The sequence below is a fragment of the Pongo pygmaeus genome, chromosome 13, assembly GCF_028885625.2.
Source record: "Pongo pygmaeus isolate AG05252 chromosome 13, NHGRI_mPonPyg2-v2.0_pri, whole genome shotgun sequence".
Taxonomy (NCBI): Eukaryota; Metazoa; Chordata; class Mammalia; order Primates; family Hominidae; genus Pongo; species Pongo pygmaeus.
In genome coordinates, this window is record NC_072386.2 from 111944204 (window position 1) to 111967158 (window position 22955).

General features: G+C 40.6%; 1 protein-coding gene across 1 annotated transcript in view; it reads right to left on the reverse strand.

Annotated features, from left to right (window-relative positions):
- STOM (stomatin) overlaps positions 1-19090 on the reverse strand; it is a 31165-nt gene extending 12075 nt beyond the window's left edge. The window contains exons 1-4 of the mRNA XM_054501288.2: positions 18942-19090; positions 4919-5022; positions 3442-3514; positions 2060-2142 (exon numbers count right to left, since the gene is read on the reverse strand). Of these exons, the coding sequence (XP_054357263.1) occupies positions 2060-2142; positions 3442-3514; positions 4919-5022; positions 18942-19002 (321 nt within the window). The 5' untranslated portion in view covers positions 19003-19090. The remainder of the gene's footprint in view (positions 1-2059; positions 2143-3441; positions 3515-4918; positions 5023-18941) is intronic.
- Between the last annotated feature and the right edge of the window lie 3865 nt (positions 19091-22955).

A 22955-nucleotide genomic window follows, 5' to 3' on the forward strand; every position in this document is an offset into this window, starting at 1 on the left:
ACTCTGCCAGATGTCTGTAATGTTTATAGTGGAAAATGCCAGAATGTCCAGCTACCCTGAAAGGGGCTCCTTCTGAGACTCAATCTTCCTTAGACGATGGGAAAACATACAGAGAATACAGTGATACTCTCAGTCTTGTTCTTATGAGTAAAATGTGGGCAAAATGATTTCTGGCATCGCTAACTGGGTGGATTACAAAGTCTGACCTCACCCACTTCTTGGATCAGTACCAGCAAGGAAGTTCCTGAGCTGGTTTCTGGTATTTGTGACATGAGAAGGCAACATGGCCAGGCTCCATCACCATGCTGAGTATCTGGCCTTTGACCAGGAAACACTGACAGCATTCTTCTGTCCTTCCCCCTTCATGATGTTTTTAAGTTTTCTGTATGCAACGGTTATTAAGCCTCCTAAGGACATGGTTCCCAGGATGGCCATCACTTTTTCGGGGGCTATAAGGGAGCTCATGTACAATGCATTTAGCATGGAGCTGTGGAAAAAACAGCACTATACAAGGAATTCAAAGAGCTCAATTTTAGTCTTGGCTCTGGCACTGTAATCTGGAGGAATTCCTTTGTTTCACTGCAACTATATACTTTCTAGGGATTCTGCCGTGAGTTTCATCTATGATAATATTTGTGAAGTAGTTTGAAAAGGCACAAAATAATCACTAGTATAAAATATTATGTTTTATCTAAAATGCCCAACAAGCAGTTTCTAATTCTTTGGTTTCTAACCAATTTATCTAGAATAAAGCCTTAAGAAAAAAAATAATGTACTAATAGGGTTTTCTATCAGAAACCCATAGAAGAGAAATGTGGTAGTAAAAATGGTGATGGTAATAACAATGATGATATTATTATACTTACATTAGCATTACACTATGTTTTGTAATAATCATCCCTCGGTATCTGTGGGAGATTGATTCTAGGACCCCCAGAGGATACCAAAATCCAAGGATGCTCAAGTCTCTTATATACAGTGGCACAATATTTGCATATAACTTATGCACAACCTCCTTTATACATTAAATCCTTTCTAAAGTGCTTATAATACTTAACACAATGTAAATACTATGTAAATAGTTGCTATACTATACCGTTTTTAAAAATTTGTATTATTGTATCATTGTCTATTGCTTTTTTCCCCAAATATTTTTGATCCATGGAGCCAACCATATAATCTATGTACATTTTCCTGTACACTTTAAATCATCTCTAGATTACTTCTATTATCCAATACAATATCTACACATCACTTTATTCATGTGGATTCAATGACATGCTTAATGCATGGCAAATTCAAGTTTTGCTTTTTGGAACTTTGTGGAGTTTTTTCCTAATATTTTCGGTCTGTGGTTGGCTGAATCCCTGTATGCAAAACCCATGCATGCAAAGGGCCAAGTGTAATAGTAACAGTAAGCACTTAATATTTATCAGCCATTGCTCTAAGCACTTGGCACATATATCTCACTTCTCAGAACCACCTTATACAGTAGTTCTTACTATTACAATCTCTATTTTCTGGATGAGGAAACTGAGGCACAGAAAAGTTAAAGAACTTGCTTAAGGTCACTGAGCTAGAAATGCTGAAGGCAGTCAAGGTCTAAAGCCTCTGGCAGGGCACGGTGGCTCATGTCTGTAATCCCAGCACTTTAGGAGGCCAGAACAGATCACCTGAGGTCAGGAGTTCAAGACCAGCCTGGCCAACATGGCAAAATACCATCTCTACTAAAAATACAAAAAAATACATCTCTACTAAAAATCCCATCTCTATTAAAAATACAAAAAAATTAGCCGGGCGTGGTGGCGCACATCTATAGTCTCAGCTACTCAAGAGGCTGAGGCACGAGAATCACTTGAACCCAGGCAGCGGAGGTTGCAGTGAGCCAAGATCGCACTACTGCACTTCAGCCTGGGTGACAGAGCAAGACTCCAATTAAAAAACAAACAAACAAAAATTTAAAATAAATAAATAAGTAAAGCCTACACTCTAACTATTCTGTCCCTCATTGTAAAGCACTTTCATATATGATATCTCAGTTATTCAAAGAAAACCTTACCTCCTGAGGAGGAATATCAAATGAAATAGTTCTCATGTCCACTTTGATGAAGCTGTCAGTGCATGGCAGAATAAAAAACAAACCTGCAACAAAGATACACACATTATACAGACACCAGCAACCTAATCAGTTCACTTCTCCATTCAGTTTTAAGAAAATCAACATAGTGAACTGAAAAGTCACCAGTTCATCTTCGTGAATGAGCCAGAAGCCAGGAATGACAACTTTGATTCCTCTTGCTTACTTCCCACATTTGACTGTCCCCACTAAGGTCTGCGGAGTTCATTTCCTTAATCCACTGTTGCTATCACTCTTCCCCCCACCGCCCCACTGGGACCAATGCAATCGTTTCCCAGGCCATCTTTCTATTTTTTTGTAGTTTCTCTCCTATAATCTATTTCCTAAGCTGCAAGCAGAGCAATTCCCCCTAAAATACAAACCCTCCCCCACGCATGGTCCTGCATAACCCGCCTTTGTTCCCCTCTTCAGCCACTTCCCCTCTCTTCACACCCTGCACTCTTGCTGGACTGATCCACTTGCAGTTTCTTGAATCTGCAATACTCTCCTCTTTGTTGCTTTGGGTATGTTGCTATTTCCGCTGCAAACACCTCCTGTTGGTTAACACCTTTTCAGACCTCAAGACTCAGTGAAGATGTAACTTCCAGAAAGCCTTGCCTCAGCCTACTACTAGTTCAGATCAGTAACACTTCTCTGGTTTTCTCTTTTCCCACAGCTCTCTGTGAGTACTTGATCATAATACTTATCACATAGGATTGTAGCTATCTGTTTTCCTTGTTGGTTCCTACCACTAGATAGGAAGATCCTTGAGGGTAGGGACTGTGTTTTAGTCTCCCTTGAATTCCCAGAGCCTGGAACACAGTAGGAGCTTAATTGAAGTTTGCCAAATGAATGACTGAAAGTCTTTCTTTGGTAGAGATTCTCATGCTCAAACTTGTATAGCTGTACTATTCTTGGCCTAGGTGGTAATCTTATCAGCTCAAATGGGAAAGGGAGGGGAAGGGTAGGAAGGAAAGGGTAACAAAAGATTGGCTAGAACCACTGCTATTGTTATACAACTCCTGCTACATGAACTCTTATCTAAGACAGAGTAGAAGAGGCCCTCATAAGGGAAATCACATCAATAAAAAAATTTTAGGCTGGGCACAGTGGCTCACGTCTGTAATCCTAGTGCTTTGGGAGGCTGGGGTGGGATGATTGCTTGAGGTCAGGAGTTCAAGGGTGCAGTGAGACATGAGCATGCCACTGCACTCCAGCCTGGGCAACGGAATGACACCCTGTCTTTAAAAAAACAACTACATAAAAATAAAAATAAAAAAAGAACTTTAGTTTTCAGATAAACAATCTAGAATCCCAGTACTGACCAGGTCCTTTGGCTCCTCCTTGTAAAATGCGACCCAATCTAAAGATGATGGCTCTTTCATACTCTTTTATAATCTAGAATAAAAACATGAGTGATAATTTAACATGAAGAGTACAAATATTTACATGCATGGCTTCTTAAATATACATTTCTGCTCTCTGAACAGATTAGATGCCTCATCTTTTTTCTTTAGAACCAGATCATATCTATAAATCACATGTCCAATGTTTACCTTCTCAAAGCTTATTTATTATTTTCTTACTGATTACAAAAGCAATAGATATTCACCGTATAAATTTATGAAGGACAGAATAGTATACAGAAACAAATCCATAACCTCACTCCTCAGCTGTTAACATTGTTATTCAGTTACTCATGCAGGCCAGGCATGGTGGCTCACGCCTGTAATTTCAGCATTTTGGGAGGCCAAGGTGGGCAGATCACGGAGGTTAGGAGTTCAAGACCAGCCTGGCCAACATGGTGAAACCCCGTTTCTACTAAAAATACAAAAATTATCCAGGTATGGTGGTGGGTGCCTATAATCCCAGCTACTCAGGAGGATGAGGCAGGAGAATCACTTGAACCTAGAAGGTGGTGGTTGCATTGAGCTGAGATTGCACCACCCACTGCACTCCAGCCTGGGCCACAGGGTGACTCCGTCTCAAAAAAAAAAAATAATAATAATAATGATAATAATAATCCCAGCTACACGGGAGGCTGAGGCAGGAGAATCGCTTGATCCCGGGAGGCAGAGGTTGCAGTGAGCCGCGATTGCGCCACTGCACTCCAGCCTGGGCGACAGAGCAAGGCTGGCTCAAAAAAAAAAAAAAAAATTACTCATGCACTGTTAATTCAGAAAAACAAAAAGCTGAAGTCTTCACAGTTTTTCTTCTGATTCCCTTATGAATAAATTGATCTGAAAATGCTTGGAGCATATTTCATCTTCTTAGAAATATGTAAATGATAGTCATATATCAAAGTATTAACAACTTTGTAGAAAAAATAACCAGCACTGAGGGTATTTATGACGTGCCAGGCATTGTGATAAGTACATTTAGACACATAATTCATTTAATCCTCGCAACACTCCTATGAAGTAGGTACTGTTACTTTCTCCCATTTTACAGGTCAGGAAACAGCAAAGGTCACACAATAAATAGTAAAGCCAGCAGTCAAACCCCATCACCCTAACTCTGAAGAACTTGTTCTCTCAGAACCATCTCACATCCCTGGCCCCAGGAAATTTTTGATGGTGATCCTTACTTTAGTCCACGGGGAAGGGCAATGGCTGAAAAGAAGTTTTAAGGTTCCATTTTAATAGGTGGGTAGAAGAATAAATTTTCCAAAAGAAAGATGAAGAAATAAGACTTATGAGAGAGACAGTCTGTCTCTTTCTCACACACACACAGGCACACACGAAGTAGGTTTATGGAGGTAGGAGTTGACCCCTTCCCAGAAGTGAATGAAATGTTCTTTACCTTTATGCACATCCATATTGAGATTGGGAAAGTTATAACTGTGAATAAGAATGAGAATGCCACCAAAATCCATCCACAAGGTCCAAGGCCCTTACTGGGGCTGTCTGTTGAAAACAAAAAATATACAACTCTCACAACTGTTTAGCATAATCACCACCATCTTCATCCTTACCATTTGCTGAGTACCTATGTGCTTGGCACTACACCAGCTGTTTTACATGAATTTCCCCATCTAATCCTCATACAGCCCTGAAGTGTAGGTACTACTTTCCCTTATCTATGTAATGTCATAACACAAGTATATTTCCACATTATTCATTACTTTATTCAGCAAACATTTATTAAGCATCTACTATTTATTAGGCCTTCTTCTTTGTACTGAAGTCATAACAATGAGTAAGACCCAATCCCAGCTTTCAGGGTTAAAGTTTAGTGGGAAAGTCAGACAAACACATAATTATAATATTAGGTGGTAAGTACAGATATAGAGTATCTGTTCAGAATATTTTGAAGACACAGAATGAGTTAACTCACGCAGTTAGGATGGAGGTGAGAATGTAATGGGGTGGGGAGGTGATGGTGGCTGTCAGAGAGTTTCCTGAAGGATGTAATAGTAAGAAAATATCAATGAAAAGAAAGTGGAGGCTGGGCGTGGTGGCTCACGCCTGTAATCCCAGCACTTTGGGAGGCCGAGACAGGTGGATCACTAGAGATCAAGAATTCAAGACCAGCCTGATCAACATGATAAAACCCCGTCTCTACTAAAAATACAAAAATTAGCTAGGCGTTGTGGCGAGTGCCTGTAATCCCAGCTACTGGGAAGGCTGAGGCAGAAGAATTGCATGAACCCAGGAGGTGGAGGTTGCAGTGAGCCAAGATTGCACCACTGTACTCCAGCCTGGGCAATAGAGGAAGAAGATACTGTCAAAAGAAAAGAAAAGAAAAGAAAAGAAAAGAAAAGAAAAGGGAAAGAGGGAAAAGGCATTAGAGCATTTTAGCTAGGAGTACAGTATGAATAAAGGTGAAAACCATATGATATGAGTACAAAGTTGTTTAGAGCCTCTTTTTAAAAATTACACCTGTAAAATATTTCACTAGGTTTATGCAGCATCATTTATTGCCCACTTCCTGATTACACAGGTTGTTTGATTTCTTAGTGCTATAAACAGTGTTGTAGTGAACGTCTTTGTACATAGTTTTCCTCTCACATTTCTAATTGTTTCCTGTTCCTGTAATATGAAACAGCTTTTCCGTCTGATTACAAAGGTAATAATGCAAAAAATTCACAGAAGTATAACAAAGGAGGGAAAAATTACTTTAAATTCAGAGGTATTTTGGTATATTCTTTGAAAATTTTCCTTGTGTACACACCATATTTTTAAATGATTTATTTATTTATTTATTTTTTGAGACAGAGTCTTGCTCTGCTGCCCAGGCTGGAGTGCAGTAGCACAGTCTCACCTCACTGCAACCTCCACCTCCTGGGTTCATGCGATTCTCCCGTCTCAGTCTCCTGAGTAACTGGGATTACAGCCACCCACCACCACGCCCGGCTACTCTTTGTATTTAGTAGAGATGGGATTTCACCATGTTGGCCAGGCTGGTCTCGAACTCCTGACGTCAAGTGATCTACCCACATGGCCTTCCAAAGTGCTGGGATTACAGGCATAAGCCACTGCGTCCGGCCTTAAATGATATTTTTAAAAATAAATAAATAAATAAAATGTGTAACCAATTTTTCTTCCCTGTAGCTATTCTCTTTCACCTTCTTTTTTGGCCTTCGTGGCTGTGCATTTGTGTTTTTGAAGTTACGCTTGCATAAAGTTTAAAAAGTCAAACCATTCTATAAGATTAGTACAAAAAAGGGCATTCCCATGCTCACCTCTTCCAATTTCCTCCTCCTCAAAAACATTTGCTATTTTGACCATTTTGATATCTACCTCCTTGTTTCTAAATAATATGCTTTGCGGCTGCATGCAGTGGCTCATGCCTGTAATCCCAGCACTTTGGGAGGCTGAGGAGGGAGGATCCCTTGAGCCCAGGAGTTTGAGACTAGCCTGGGCAACATAGGGAGACTCTGTCTCTACTTTAAAAAAAAAACTAATAATAATAATATGTTTCTGCCAGGCATGGTGGCTCACGCCTGTAATCCCAGCACTTTCGGAGGTGGAGGTGGGAGGATTGCTTGAGCTCAGGAGTTTGAGACCAGCATGGGCAACCTAGTGAGACTCCCATCTCTACTTGAAACTTTTTAATAAAAATTAGCTGGGTGTGGCGGCACACACCTGTAGTCCCAGCTACTGAGGAGACTGAAATAGGGGGATTGCTTGAGGCTGGGAGTTCGTGGCTGCAGTGAGCTGTGATGTACCCCAGCCTGGGCAACAAAGTGAGGAAAGAAAGAAAGAAAGAAAAGGAAGGAAGGAAGGAAGGAAGGAAGGAAATGCTTGTTTTGTTACTTCTTGCTTTTTCAGTTTTGAGGACTATTAACTTTCTACTACAGAAAAAGATTTAGTTCTCTTTCCTCCCCATTACCCCCACCACATACTTATACCCAGCTTTCCGATATAATTACATCATAACTTCATTTAGATTAATATGAGATTTTATATTATGAATTTGTAAGTGCAATTTAAAGCTAAGCCAAGTAGTGAGGTATCACTGGTTTTCTCTTCCTGTACCATTTTTGTTTTTTCTGGAGTTACCGTCTTATTTTTTCCCTTTGTTTGGTTTTCAACGTACTTATTGATCCAACCTTTAAATCAATTGCCTAAATTTCGTCTCAAAGAGGTCAGGTATACTATCAATTTTATCTTGTGGAAGAATTCTCTCTCAGAGCCTTGTGTGGACTTCCTTCATCTGGTATGCACGGCTATCATTCTGCGATTGCTTTCACTATCATCCTGGGAACTCCCATCACCTCAATGTTGTGTTCCTATTTTCTGTATCCAGTGTCATCCTCATTTTTAGTTTGCTTTTCCTTTCTGTAGAGGACATAGGGACTGAGAAGGCCAAGGGATATAGTAGGTTTTCTTATCAACAACTTGGAAGGCTTCTGCTGTATTTTCAGGAGCTATTTCAATGACAGAGGGGAGAAAAGGTGTCAGGCACATGTTACTGCTCAGAAGAATGTGCAAAATGGCAGTAAGATGGGGCTTGGAATAAATAGGAGGCCAAGAAATAAGCAGAGTGTTCAGGCTGGGAACATGGGAGAAGAGAGACACATGTTGACACCCAGGTCAAGTGCTCTAAAACATAGGATGAAAAATCAGAAATATAGTGAGTACTTGGGTTGTATGTGACTTTGTGGTTTTCTGATCCTGTGTCATAGTGTGAGGTAAATGTCTTCATGTATACTTAAATAAAATGATCTAAAGTAATCCTGGAGGTTTCTAAGTTATAATTTAGGGGTACAGACATATTCATTGAGAGAATATTCAAAGCAGGGCCATAGTACTGTTTGTGAAGAAAGCTTTATCTAGTATTACCATAACTGATCATAAAACAACAGTGGCTGTTTTGAGGGGTTGTCTATACCCCAGGCATTTTTTAAAGTTACTTTAGACACGTATCTCATCTAACTCTTACAACAGTGCTGTGAGGGTATTTTTAACTCCCTTTTACGAATGAGTTAACTAAAGCAACATTTAACTTTCCCAAAGTCACACAATGGAAGACCTGGGACTCAAATATGGGTCATCTTACTCCAAAGCCCGTGTTCTAAATTTACCCCTCAATTAAAAAAATCCTCATTAAGAATGTTTTCACGGTTGAGCACTTTCTCAAGACAGTATCCAAACTGGGAAAGCATGGCTAGAGTTGTGAGAATGAAATCTGATATTTTTACAGAGGAAGTCCTCTTAATGCCAGCCATGCCTATTTATAGCAAAAGACAGTTTCAAGGCTCTGTGACAGACACAGGTCTAGGTTTCCAGGGTGAAATGAATTCCAAACAAGGACAGATTGACCACAAATACTTATTTATCTGACAGCATTTGGTGCCTTTTCAAATACTGTCCAAGTCTCCCATAACATACTAGAGTAAAAACTCCCTGAGGGCAGGGATGTTGCTTATTCACTTTTATATTCTCAATGTCTAGCACAGTATCCTGCATAGTAGAATAGATATAAAATAAAATACTCCTCAGCAAGTTTTCTAGCTAGATATGTTTTTTTCTTTCCTTTGAATCTCGATAGCATTTTTTGAAAATTCTTATGGCACTTATATCTTGTCTAATCTTTTATTTTTTATTTATTTTTAATTGACCTTCCAATGTAGGATTTTAATCTTTTATTATTTTTTAATCTAATATTTTAATTTCTTGTGCATTTATATCCCTTATTACACTGAGATTCCCTGAGAACGAGGAGTAACTATGTTTGAATTTCACTTCTGATACTTCTTAGTTGCATGATCTTTACCTTTGAACCTTAGTTTCCTTACTGGTGGAAAGTAAAGATTATTAGGCTGGCCTTGTAGAATACAGATAAAATGATCAGTAAATGTAGATGATAGTTTTCTGTAATCCTTCTATTATTTTACTTAAGTGTTTGTATCTTCATGAAGAAAAATGGGAAAATAGCACTTACCCTTTTTGATCAAAAGCCTCTTAAACAATTTAATTTGCCCTTTGCTTCATACCTGCCCCAGTCTGGCTAGGCTGGGACATTCAAAGACTCTCAAGAAGTTCATTTTTGAGGACAAGCCAAAAAGTTCAGCCCAGTCTTTTTTGTGTCAGTTCCCACGTCACATTGTGTTTTTGAAAACCCCAGATGTGTACATGGGATTGCAAATCACCAGGAACAAGGAATTAAGTACACATTTTGAAAACTGGATTTGGTCTTTCACATATCAAACGCTTGGCTAGAAATAATCAGTGTATACACTGGGAAAATGGCACTTTCATATTTTTCTAATGCCTTTAAATTGAAAGTATCCTATCTTCAACTCTCAAAATTCTTCCCCACCTGGTTACACCTCAAAAAAGGTACACAGTATCTAAGTTGGGAATGCATCACTAGAGTTCTGAGAATGAAATCTGATGTTTTTACAGAGGAAGCCCTCTTAATTCCAGCTGTGCCTATTTATAGCACGTTGTGCTATAAATGCATAGCTCAGAGGTGAGGCTTAAACTCTAGCAGGCTTATAAATGAACCCTTAGCCAGCTACCACTTCTGGGAATAAGAGAAAAGAAATTCTCACTCACTAAAATCTCAGGAAATTCATTTCCTTCAAGTTTCCCACGTATTACTTTAGGACTGAATCCTTCCTACCAGTTTTATGGGGAAAGGGACAAATAGTGATGTTTTGGTTAATACACTTGTGGACTTTTTTTTTTTTTTTTTAGACATAATCTCACCCTGTCGCCCAGGCTGGAGTGCAGTGGCGAGATCTCGGCTCACTGCAAGCTCTGCCCCCCGGGGTTCACGCCATTCTCCTGCCTCAGCCTCCCCAGTAGCTGGGACTACAGGTGCCCACCACCATGCCTGGCTAATTTTTTGTATTTTTAGTAGAGATGGGGTTTCACCATGTTAGCCAGGATGGTCTCGATCTCCTGACCTCGTGATCTGCCGGCCTCGGCCTCCCAAAGTGCTGGGATTACAGGCATGAACCAATGCACCCGGCCACGTGTGGGTATTTTGCTGGTTGAGAATGTTCCTAAAAATTAGGGATCCTATGACACTCGGTTGTGAATACTACTTTGCCATAGTTTAGAGCAATGGTCCCCAACCTTTTTGGCACCAGGGACCAGTTTTGTGGAAGACAATTTTTCCACAGGAAAGGGTTGGGGAGCATGGTTTTGGGATGAAACTGTCCCACCACAGATCATCAGGCATTAGGTTCTCACAAGGAACACACAACCTAGATCCCTCATATGTGCAGTTCACAACAGGGTTTGTGCTCTTGTGAGAATCTAATGTTGCTGATCTGATGCGTCTGTGGCCTGGGAGTTGGGGACTCCTGGTTTAGAGCATTTTTTTTTCTTTTATTACCAAAATGGCAGTAGAATAAACTTTTAACTAATCAAAGAAGGATCTGAATGTGGACATAAGCCTGTACATTTGCATTTTTGTACTGAACATTCAAGTTGGGCTTACCTCCAGGAAACTCACATACATTTTCTAAAATTGCTTTTTTACTTTAAAAGCAAAAGTTACTATAAAAATTAGAAATGATAGCTCAACAAACAGAAAAATTATCTATACTTTATCTCTGGATTTTTTTGCCTTGATATACGTCTTTTAAACCTTTTCTAGCTTGTGTTTTTTCAATAACGAAAGAATGGTATACACAGTGATTTAAAATCTTCTCCCTCCCATCCATGTTATGAACATTTTTTCATATCAGCACATATTCTTTATCATTATTAAAGATTAATTAATTAATTCCATTGTTTTATATGATGACATTTGTTGTGTCCAAATTTCTCACTTAGAAACTGCTGCATTGAATATATATTTAGCAGTGTTTCTGTACCTGCTTATTTCCTGTGTAAGTTAATTTTTCTGAAAAGATGACATTATACAACTCAAAATTCTCTTATTCTGAAGGTATCTTTTGTTACTACTCCTAATAACTACCATTTATTAATTCCTATAACATGTTAGCCACATGTAGCTCCTCCGTACGTACATGAGTATTTATAATGTTTACAAAAATCTGTGGAGTAGGTGTTAAAATATGCCTCCTGAAGTTCTAAAGTAATAAGGCTAAAGACCTTGTAGGAAGAAACAAAAGAAAACCAAGCAAACCATGAAACAAATGAAATTTGTTGTGTAGTAATTTTTGTGTAAGTTTCTGGAAAGGCAGTTAAACATTCTTTCCAAGATGACAACACAGGCTGATTAGTCCAGAGGGCTGTAGTTGTCCCCGTTCCCCATCAGCTGATTTACTTTCAGATCCATTAACCTTAGCACTACTGGAAATCATGTGGAGTAATAAATCCACTCATCACTGAGATTTTATTATTGTAAAGTTCAAAAGATAACTGGATTTCCTCTGCTGAGAATCTGAGTGTGAGTCATAAGCCTTATCCTACACAATAAGAAAGGATGGGCTAAGGAATTACTGAAATACCTAAACTGCAACAGCTAACGGACACTTTTTTCCTTCTGCCTTCACAGAGTGCAAATAAAACACTTCATGTTGTAAATTGATGAGAGCAGTCCTGCCTGGGTGGGGCAAGACAGAAAGGCTGGAAGTTTAGTCTCAAAAACACATGCTATTCAGTTGTAGCAGCACTTTTTAGGGGTAACAGTAGGTCAAACTGAAAAGTCTTGGCACTTTTTGAACTTTCTTCTTAAAAACATATGTATTCAGGATTAAGTGTTACTTTTGGCCACTACGATTCTTCATCAGTGATTCTTTGTCAGGATTGGCAAACTTTTCCTGTAAAGAAGCAGGAACTAAATATTTTGGGCTTTGCAGTCTGTTGCAACTACTCAACTCTACATTTGCAGTGCAAAAGCAGCCATAGATACTACCTACATAAACGGCACAGCTGTTCCAATAAAACTTATGGACACAAATCTGAATTTCACATAATTTTCGTGTGTAATGAAAAAGTATTCTTTTATCTTTTTAAAATCATTTAAAAATATAAGAACTATTTCATAACTTGTGGGACATACAGAAACAGAGTCAGCTAGATTTGGACAATGGGCTGTTACACGCTGTTCCTGTTTTATGTCAGCCAACTATTTATTTGAGGAGGAAGACTTGCATAAATTAAATAATGCATTTGATCTTTCTTCCAGCTATTCAAATAAGGGTACATTTCCCAGCTTCTCAGTTTCTCTCTTTTGCTTTTTGAAACAAGGCCTTTATAAGGCCTGATAAACAAAAACTCCTGGTGAAAATAAGCAAAAGGGCAGGTAGAGTAAGTGAATATAAATTCCTCTTCAATTAATCAAATTTTTACTATAACTAAGTTTTTCAAATGACTGGAATTTTAGGAGAAAAAGACAAAGAAGGGAAGGACATAACAGAAGCGAAGGAAAATAAGAGAAATAGAATAAGTAAAAATGGGAGAAACAAAAATGAAGACAGAATCTTACAAAGAGAGATAGATTAAAAAAGCTAGAAGTGAGAAAGAGGCAGAGTTTACCACATGGAAGGGTCTCGATAAATATACGTTAAAAAATGATAATGTTTCATTAGAGATCAAAACTTGCAATTCATTTAAGGCAGAAGATTTCAAAGCAAACAAGCACACACTATAGCCTGCCTTTCAAATTAGTATTTTAATTAGGCACGGCTTAGTTGTTCATAGAGAAGAAATTATTCTCGGGGCTAGAGTAGCTACAGGCCAGATGGTATCAAGTTAAAAACCATGACTGAAGACTGTAACTTTTCCTCCCTGTTAAAATTCATCTACAGTTATAAACGCTAGATCAAAAGAACTGATACTGATGAAGCACTATGTGGTTTGAATTACAAAGCTTAAAATGTGTTTACTATGAAATACTAAGGAAAACAAATGGACTAATACTTCTAAGAAAGATTCACAATAACAGTTATTCTTTGCTTAGCTCAAAAAGAATAAGGAAAGTAAATAAGCATAAATGTCTTATTTCCTAAATATTTTAAGAATTTTCTGTAGTTTTCCTGCATTCAAATGTTTCAGGCCATACAAGAGGAAAAAAATAGGTGAGAGCAACAGCAATAATTTTAAATTTGGACCTCTCAGTCTAAAATAATGCTGCAATAGCACTTTACCCTTTTAAAACAACATTTATCACACTTGTAATTATTCTATTCAGTTGTCTGTTTCATGAGATTTTGGTTTTATGAAAACAGTATAGCATAATAGGTTCACAGATGGCTCTGCCACTTACTAGCTGTGTGATCTTGAGAAAGTACCTTATTACTCAACTGTGCCTCAGTCTACCCATTTAAACACAGGGCTAATAAGAGTACCTCCTCAGAGGGTTAGTGTGATGAGTAAATAAGCTAATATGGAAGATACTTAGTGTATAACAGGTACTCAAAAAACATTTGTTAAATAGTTGCTGGATGAGTTGAGTGTGTTGTTTCTTTGGGGGAAAAGAAAAAAAAAAGACTGCCTCTTACGTAAGACAAACTGAAACAGCAGACAGGATCCTGGGATACAGTACAGAACCATCTCCTGCCCCAAGTAGTTGTCAACTGCTTTCCCTCAGTATTTTCTTTTTTACAAAAAAATCAGACCTTTTCCAACCGTGAGGTTAGAGAATTCAGGAAAGCAGAAGGATGGGCTGAACGTGGCCCATGTCTGGAAGCACCAAAACATTTATGTTCAGGAAAATTGGAGAGAAAAACAATTTCATAATGGGTATTAAGTTAATTAAATTTCATCTAGGCCTGAAATACATGAAAACAGAACAAAAACCTTCCCACTTTTTACGTTTTTTTTTTTCCAGCTCTTTTACTTGAACATCTTAAAATTATTCACAATTAAGTTTTTCGCATATAAGTCTTTGGAGGGTAACATCGTTTTCATTTAAAAATGGGAAATGGAAGCAGAAGAAAACTAGATGATAAAGTTCTCAGTTCTTCACTGTGATTAACAGCTAAGCAGTGGCTAAAAGCTTGCATTTTTGGTGTTAGATTCCAAATCTACCACTAAATTTTCTTATCAGTAAAATGGGGAAAAGAACAGTACTTATTTCACTCAGTTGTTGTGAAGATAAAATGAGAAAATATGTAAAGGGCTTGACACTTAGGAAGTATTCAACAAGCAGTAGCCATTATTATTACCACAACTTTAAGATCACTATTGATAAATTTAGAGGAAGAAACTTTTTATGAAGTGAATTACCTTTTGGGATCTGGGCACTATGGAGAAAATATCAACTAACAATCTGCTTGGGGATTCTATCTCTGGAGGAGAAACAGACCACACTTGGGGCAGTAAGTCAGAGTTCTAAATGTTCTTGGACCATCCTTCATACAAATCTCTTAAGTGATGGTAGGGTGATCTCAACCTAAATCTTTTAATTCTAAATTCCACTCTCATTTCACTATACTCTACTACCTTACCATAGTGCTCACTTTAACTGGACCACAAGTTCAGTATAGTTTTCATTGTCTGAGACTTTAGGACTTTATTGGTTGTATCTTCAAGGATAGTCTTCTGAAATGTGAGACCAAATGCTTGGAGTTCAAGTTTCTTTACTAGTCCCAGCAAAATAGAGAAAGATTAAAAAAGAATGTAGCAACAAGTGTGTGTCAATAGAAAATTATTTTAATTAAAATGATCTATTTTAATTATCAACAAGTGTGTGTCAATAGAAAATTATCTATTGACACACACTTCCTTCTTTCTACTAACCATGACCTCTAACTTCTCTTTCCATGCTTTAATAAATAAAAGGAGATTTCTTATTAAGGACAATATATTATCTTCGCAATTATAATCCTTTTATTGATAATATAAACCCAGACAAATAGTCTATCTGTAATAATATATAATAAACACAATGGCCATGCCCTAAAATCAACAACTTAGGTTATAACAAACTTAATAAAATAAATGGCAAACAGAAAAACTGCTCCACCAACATAAGGCTAAGGCAAACACTTAACAATGTTATTTACTCCACGGGGATTTTTATCTCCCTGCCTGCTTCCTTTTTCTTTGAACAAATGTTTTTGTATACCTACTACGTACTTGATACTGGGCTACTACAGTGAAGGACACAACCTCTGCTTTCAAAAGTGTGGTCTAAAGGCCAGTCTTGGTAGCTCACGCCTGTTGTCCCAGCACTCTGGGAGGGTAAAGTGGGATCGCTTGAGTCCAGGAGTTCGAGATCAGCTGGGGCAACATAGTGAGACCCTGAGTTTTAAAAAAATAAAAGAATTAGCTGGGTGTGGTGGTGCACACCTGTAGTCCCAGCTACTCGAGGGGCTGAGGTGGGAGGATCACCTGAGGCTACAGTGAGTTATGACTGCACCATTGCACTCCAGCCTGGGCGACAGAGCAAGACCCTGTCTCAAAAAGAAAAAGTGTAGTTTAATTATGGGAGGGGAGGGGACAGATGAGTCAAACTGATAAATATGTTATGTAATACACATTATGATAGAGATATGCACAGGATACCAGGCAGATGCAGGGAAAGGGTATTCACTTTTTTTGTAGTTACAATAGTTTTCAGGAAATTGCTTTTCCATGTCTTCTTAAAAAAACTGATTTTGAATTCCAATGCACTTTATCAACATCTTTAATTTTTTTTTTCCTCAAAGCTGACTAGGAATCAGTGACTGTCTTTTACTACGTAAAATTTATACCATCAAATGGCACCAAAAATCTATTTAATCATGAATAAATATGCCAGTTTTGTAGACTTGGTCTTCCATAAGTTAATTTATGACCACTGATGGAATAACTCAGATTAATTATTGAAGAAGTTACAAAGTTCTCTCCAATCTGATTGGCTATAATGACTGAAATAAACAATCAGTCTCCCAAAGGGTTTTATTTGTTGACATGGCTCTTAATTACAGTGATACATTCTTTGCAATTACTTGCATTAGTTCATTACAAAGTGAATGCACTGCCTTTAAGAAAAACTAGTCTTGCCCTAGGCCTGGTCCTATTTACCTACCTAGGACTAATTCTCAGTAAAGACAAAGAGGCAGAGTTTAGGCTTTTATAATTCCACTGCTTCTTTCACAAGCAGCCTTCTGTAAGTCATCACTGAAGCTGTGTTCCTCCAGGCTTTTTTAGTTTATTGTCTCTCAACTTAAGTACTGAAGTTAGACAAGGTTCTACATTTTGGTATCCATCTCTGGGATAGGGAAAATGGTTCAGAAAATCAGATAGCTGGGGTTTGAAACAGCGCTGAAAATTTTAGAAACTGTGATTTTACCACGTGAGCCTCAGTATCCTTATTGTGAAATGGTGAATAATGACTTTTTCCTTGTAGAGCTGTTACAGAATGCAATTAGATAATGTTTGTAAAGCACTTAAACTGTGTTTTGGCACAGGTAAAGCATTCAATAACCTCTATTTAATAAATTCCAGCAATAGCTTTCCTAGTAGTGTCAAATTTCTTAGGTTTACATTAAAAAAACACAGACTATGCAAAATTTTATTTGTATGTCTAATTTTTGAGAGGAAGTGGTGGTTTTCATTAGATCTTGAAAGATTTCTGTCTAAACAGTAGTTAAGTGTAGAACCAATAAAAAAAACTGGAAGTTAAAAACTCATCTGTGACCACTTGTCTGTAAATAAACATTAAGTACAAAGATCATGTTGATTCTCAAAGAACTCCAAGCAGATTTGCCACTGCAGTTTCCCACCAGGAGGTCAGGGTATTGAGGAATGCATGCTAATACCCACCTTCTTATCTAGGAAAAGACAACTAACTACCGAAGAGGCAGTTACCACCCATTTTTTTCCTATTCAAGTTTTAGAATCAGTCAAATCTAGATTTAAATACAAACTATGTGACTTTAAGTAATTTAACTTCTTTGACTATCAGTTTCATCAAGTATAATATGGGGATAAGAATACCTACCACATCATCTGTTGTGAAGATTCAATAAAATAATATATACATAAAATACGTGGCACTGGGGGGGTCGCGGTGGCTCATGCCTGTAATCCTAGCACTTTGGGAGGCCGAGGCATGTGGATCACTTGAGGTCAGGAGTTTGAGACCAGCCTGACCAACATGGTGAAACCCCGTCTCTACAAAAAATACAAAATCAGCTGGGCATGGTGGTGCACGCCTGTAATCCCAGCTACTTGGGAGGATGAGGCAGGAGAATCACTTGAACTCGGGAGGCGGAGGTTGCAGTGAGCGGAGATCACACTCCAGCCTGGGCAAGAAAAGCGAAACTCCGTCTCAAAAAAAAAAAAAAAAAAAAAAGTGGGTACAGGCTTTAGTTTCAATTTTTCTTGTTGTGGTTGCTATTATTCTCATCAATTCCTCCCTGTTACACTCTCCATTTGGGAAGATAATCCTGCAACGTTATTAGTAGAGAAAAAGTGAGGAATAAAGATTTCTGTAATTCCTTTGATGCTCCTGGGAAGGAACTGAACACATGGATCCCTGGACAAGGGAAATGGAACTTATAGCTAAGATGCTGTGGATAAAGCTGGCTTTAGGGATAATCAGAATAGATGACTCCAATGTCATGTTCTTTGCGGGGTCCTGGAAAGGAACACCCAGCCCTCTAAATTGCTTTCACTGCCACCCTGCCTGAAATTCCATCTTTAGAAACACTGTAATTCCTCTGGGTCACTAAGAGCTCCTGAGTGGATACCAGGACTCCTGAGAGGTCCACCATCTCTCTTTATTGGAACCCCCTCCCCAGAGTACTAGTTCCTCCACAGGGGAACGAGACTGAGCCACTCGCAGCTCCTGCCTTGAAGACTGGGAAGGGAGGGTGGGGTGAGGGTGGGAGAACTCAGGGTTCCTGGCGAGGAACAAAAGCCGGGAAGGAGAGTTCTTCAAAACGCAGAGGAAAGCGGAGGGGGAAAAATGGGGCAGAAAGTGGAGCTAGAAAGAGAGGTGAGAAGAAAGCCAGAGAGACTTCTTCCTTCTGCAAATCGGTCTAAGTTTCGGGAGGTGGGGTTGGGGGAGGAGGGGGTTCAACCTGGGGCCGGGCCAGGGCTGGGTGGAGGAGGCGGCCTTCGAGAGGGCGAGTCGGGAAAGAAGGGGAGTGGGCAAAGGGTGAGATGTGGGGGTCCCGGTCCCCGCCTCGCTGGCTGCCAGTTCCCTCTGCGTTTCCTTGTCCGCGTGCGTGACACGAGATAGTGCGGCGCTGGCATGGGGCCTGGCATCTGGCGGCCGCGAGATAACCCGAGCCCGCGTGATGGGAAACGTGCCGTTGGCACCCCGCCACCCCTCCATCGTGACCCCAGTCTGCCAAACAGGGTTCGTGATGCTCAGTTTACTAGGGAGGAGCCGCAGCTTTGAGATCTCGCCCAGTCCGAAGCAGCGGAGACTGGCCAGGAGTCCGGCTGTCAGACCTCGGAGCGCACGCTGCGGGCGGGGGCTCGGTCCACGGGGGAGGGTCAGGGGACGCGGGACTCACCCCTGAAGGAGTCGGGGAGCCGCTGGGCTTCGGAGTCCGCTGTGTGCCGCTTCTCGGCCATGCTGCCCGAGACGCAGTCGCACTCCCCAGTCCTCGTCGCCAAACCCGGAGCCGCCGGGAATGCCCTGAAGAGCCAGAGACTCAAGACCCAGATTGCCGCCCCGCTCCCAATCGAGGGCCCGCCCTCGCGAGAGTTGGCCAATCAACTCCCAGGATCGAGGAGGCCCCACCTCCCAGTCCCCGCCCTCCGGTCCCTCCACAGCGGGGCTGCTTCGCAGTCACTTCCCGCTAGTTCTGTGGGCTGAGAGGCGTGGCCTGAGGGGCGAGAGCCCCCAAGGCTGTGGGTGCGAGGCCGGGGTCCTGCACCGGAAGGGAGGGCGGAAGCCACGGGACGTGGAGCGGAGGGTGAGGATAATGGGGAGGTAGCCGCAGAGGATGACCCGAGGCAAAAGTGCAAGTGAGGAAAAGTCGCCCTGCCGAGCCGAGGTACCGGACCAAGGCGCCTCCTCTGGGCTGAGGAGTTAGAGGGAAGAAAATGGCGCCCTGTCATGAGGGCGTGAGGTCCGAGTTGAGGGGAGAAGACTGAGGGGCACAGAAGTGGCCGAAGTGAGGGCACTGAGGTCAGCCTGAGCTGAGAGGGCCGACAGATCACGCCGCAGCCGAAGTGAACGAACTTGAGTCAGGTGTGTTAAGAAAATCAAAATGTATAAATTTGGAAAAGGAGAGGAGGCCGGGCGCGGTGGCTCACGCCTGTAATCCCAGCACGTTGGAAGGCCGAGGCGGGTAGATCACCTGAGGTCAGAAGTTCGAGACCAGCCTGGCCAACATGGTGAAACCCCGTCTCTGCTAAAAATACAAAAATTAGCCGGGCGTGTGGAGCGCGCCTGTAATCCCAGCTACTTGGGAGGCTGAGGCAGGAGAATCGCTTGAACTTGGGAGGCGGAGGTTGCAGTGAGCCGAGATGGCCTGGGCGACAGAGCGAAACTCCATCTCAAAAAAACAAAACAAAAAACAGGAGAGGAGACTTTATTTCTTGTAAGGGGTTACAGCCTGCAAGGTGGCCATTCCGCAGGCTGGAGAATGGCCAGGACTAGAGACAGGCACTTCGTCGGAGAAGGGGTTGGAGTAGCGGCTTTATGCTGAACAGCTTGGGTAGACATGCATATTCAGCAGGTGACAGGAGGAGCTATGAATATTCATGAGGGTGGTCCTGCTGCATGCCCATTGAGCAAACATGCATGTAACATACAACCCATGTTCATTTTGGAGTGAAGAGTTACCATTTAAATGTTAAATGCCTGGCCTGCATGGTGACGTCCCCATCTCTACAAAAAGTAAAAAAAAATAGCCAGGTGGGATGGTGTGTGCTTGGGGTCCCAACTAGTCAGGAGGCTGGGGCGGGAGGATCACTTGAGCCCCAGAGGTGGAGGCTGCAGTGATGTATGATCAGATCACTGCACTCCAGCCTGATGGACTCTAAAAAATAATAATAATACGTGTATTACAGTTACACCCCATGCGTCAAAAGCTCTTTTCAGGACAGGGAGGTGTGCAAGTATGCAGTCTGTGTAAACTAGCCAGAGCCAGTCCATGGTCGGTAGTCTTCCCATGAGGAGAAAGTTACTGAAATCAGCGTCTTGTCCAATTAAAGCTGTAGTGATGGCTGGTGGAATAGGGGTTCCATTTGGCCACATCTGGTGGAGCTGCAAATTGTTTTAATATTGCTTATCTCGAGGCCAGTGCTTGTTAAGCTGCTAGAGAAAGAGAAAAACCTTGTGGCAGTTAGAACACAGTTTATTCTCTAAGTGAAGGGATGTGTGCCTTAACCTTTGCCCGGCATGACCTTAGGTATAATTTGTTTATAATTTGGTATCTTATTGTCACAAAGAGTCTGTTCTGTCAGTCTTATGATCTGTGTTTTAACATTAATGCTGGTCAGCTGTTGTGTCTAAACTCCAATACGATGAAGTTACAATGAGGCGTGTCTGACCTTCTGTCCTGTCATTGGCTGGGAACTCAGTTTTAAAGTTTTCTGGCGTCTTCTTGGCTGCAAGGGAGTCCATTCAGTCGGTGGGGTCATTTATTCAAACAAAATCTTCTTGGAGCATCTTCCATGTGGCAGGGAGTGTGCTAAGGGCCTCGTGGAGTTTATCTTATACTCTAGTGGGGAAATGGGCAACAAACAAGTAATTGAATCATTACACATGGTGAAGGGAGCTGTGAAAGGAGTGGAATATTCGGAGAACAGCAAAGGTTAGGACAGGGGAACACCTCTGTAAGGAAGGGGCTTTGAGATGTCGCCTGAGAAATGAGAAGGAGCCAGCCTGGGGAAGGGGAATAAACGGTGCAGGAGGTGGGAAAGGGTATCCCAGGTAGAGGGAAAAGCATGTGCAAGGGCATTCCCAACCTCAAGCCTTCTCTTGGGTTGTGGCTGAAGACCTCACATTTGGAAAGTAGGCTGTGTTTGCATTAGACTTGTTCTATTGCACAGTGTTCAAAGTATGTTAATGTACACAAGGTGCACTTATAAAAACATTTGATTTTGAAATAAGTACAGATTCACAGGAATTTGCAACAACAGTACAGAGAGGTCACATGTCCCCTCTACCCAGTTTCCCCTAATAGTTAACGTCTTACTTAACTAGAGTATCAAAACCAGGAAACTGACAGTGGCACAAAATGTATTTATAGTTCTGTGCCATTTTAACATGTGTAGATTGATATAACCACAGTAATTGATACAGAACTATTGCATTACCACAAAGATCTCCCTCAGGAGGAGCACTTTTTTCTTCTATTTTAATGTGCTCAATATTTGGCTGTGTACTGCCCAACACCATGTGGCGCTTAGGTCATATGAAATGGTAGACTTTCTCTCTGATTTTATAGCTCTGGAGCTTTGTGACTATCAGGACAGAAACTGGAGCAGACACAACAGGTGTTAAGAGAGGCATTAAGATGATCTTTGCTTCCAGGAACAGGCTCCAGCATGTGATCAAAACCTGACTCAGAGCTTGCAGTTGACTTCTAGTCAAATACTGGCCAAGAACTGTTTGTATTCCTGGGATGGAGTGCAGCTTGTGCAGTCACTTTGTTAGCCTTCTGGAGAAGATAAGGAGGGGAGTACAGTAATTTAATGATCCCTTCTCTCTAAATCATCCTTGAGAAAGTCCATAGCTTCATTTTTCCATTCTGTAACGAATAAGCCCTGGAGACATAAACTTCCCGTTTATCCTGTCATTCCCAGGAAAGAGGAGCAAATACACAAAAAGCTAATTAAACCCTTCAGTAGAGGAGGCCTTGATTACAAATTGCATATTGTGAAAAAGGATTTAGGTTTCATTTTTGTTGGAAAGGAAAATGGTATTTCAAAATGAATTTAATATGTGTACCCCTATCAGTTACCTAAGCCCGAGTCTCAAGACAATCTTAACAATGTAGTGTCCCTTCTGGAGAATTAGAAGTGTCTCCCTTTGGGGCAAAGACTTTGGTAAACACTTGTTGGCTCTGGTTTGAGATTGCGTCAGTTCTAAAACTAATTCCTGGCCCTAAACTAAGAACAAGCTTTGACTTGATTTTTAAACTGCTTTTAGAATAGAGTTTCCAATTTTTTATTTAAATATGCTTACTCTCACTTGCCCATGAAATTGGTGTATTCTGGCTTTCTCGTGCATATTCTGTTATAAACGTATTGATTAAATGTACTTTAAAAATAAATTTCTCACTGTTAAGATTAGAAAAAAGCAAATGTAAGTACATCCCTTTCTCCTTTTGGAGGATTTTTAATCTTAAATTTTCTCCCAGTAATGATTAGAAGTTAGAATGATTTTTTTTAAAGAACATTCTGGCCAGGCGCAGTGGCTCACGCCTGTATCCCAGAACTTTGGGAGGCCGAGGTAGGCAGATCACTTGAGGTCAGGAGTTTGGGACCAGCCTGGGCAACATGGTAAAACCCCGTCTCTACTGAAAATACAAAAAATTAGCCGGGCATGGTGGCGCATGCTTGTAATCCCA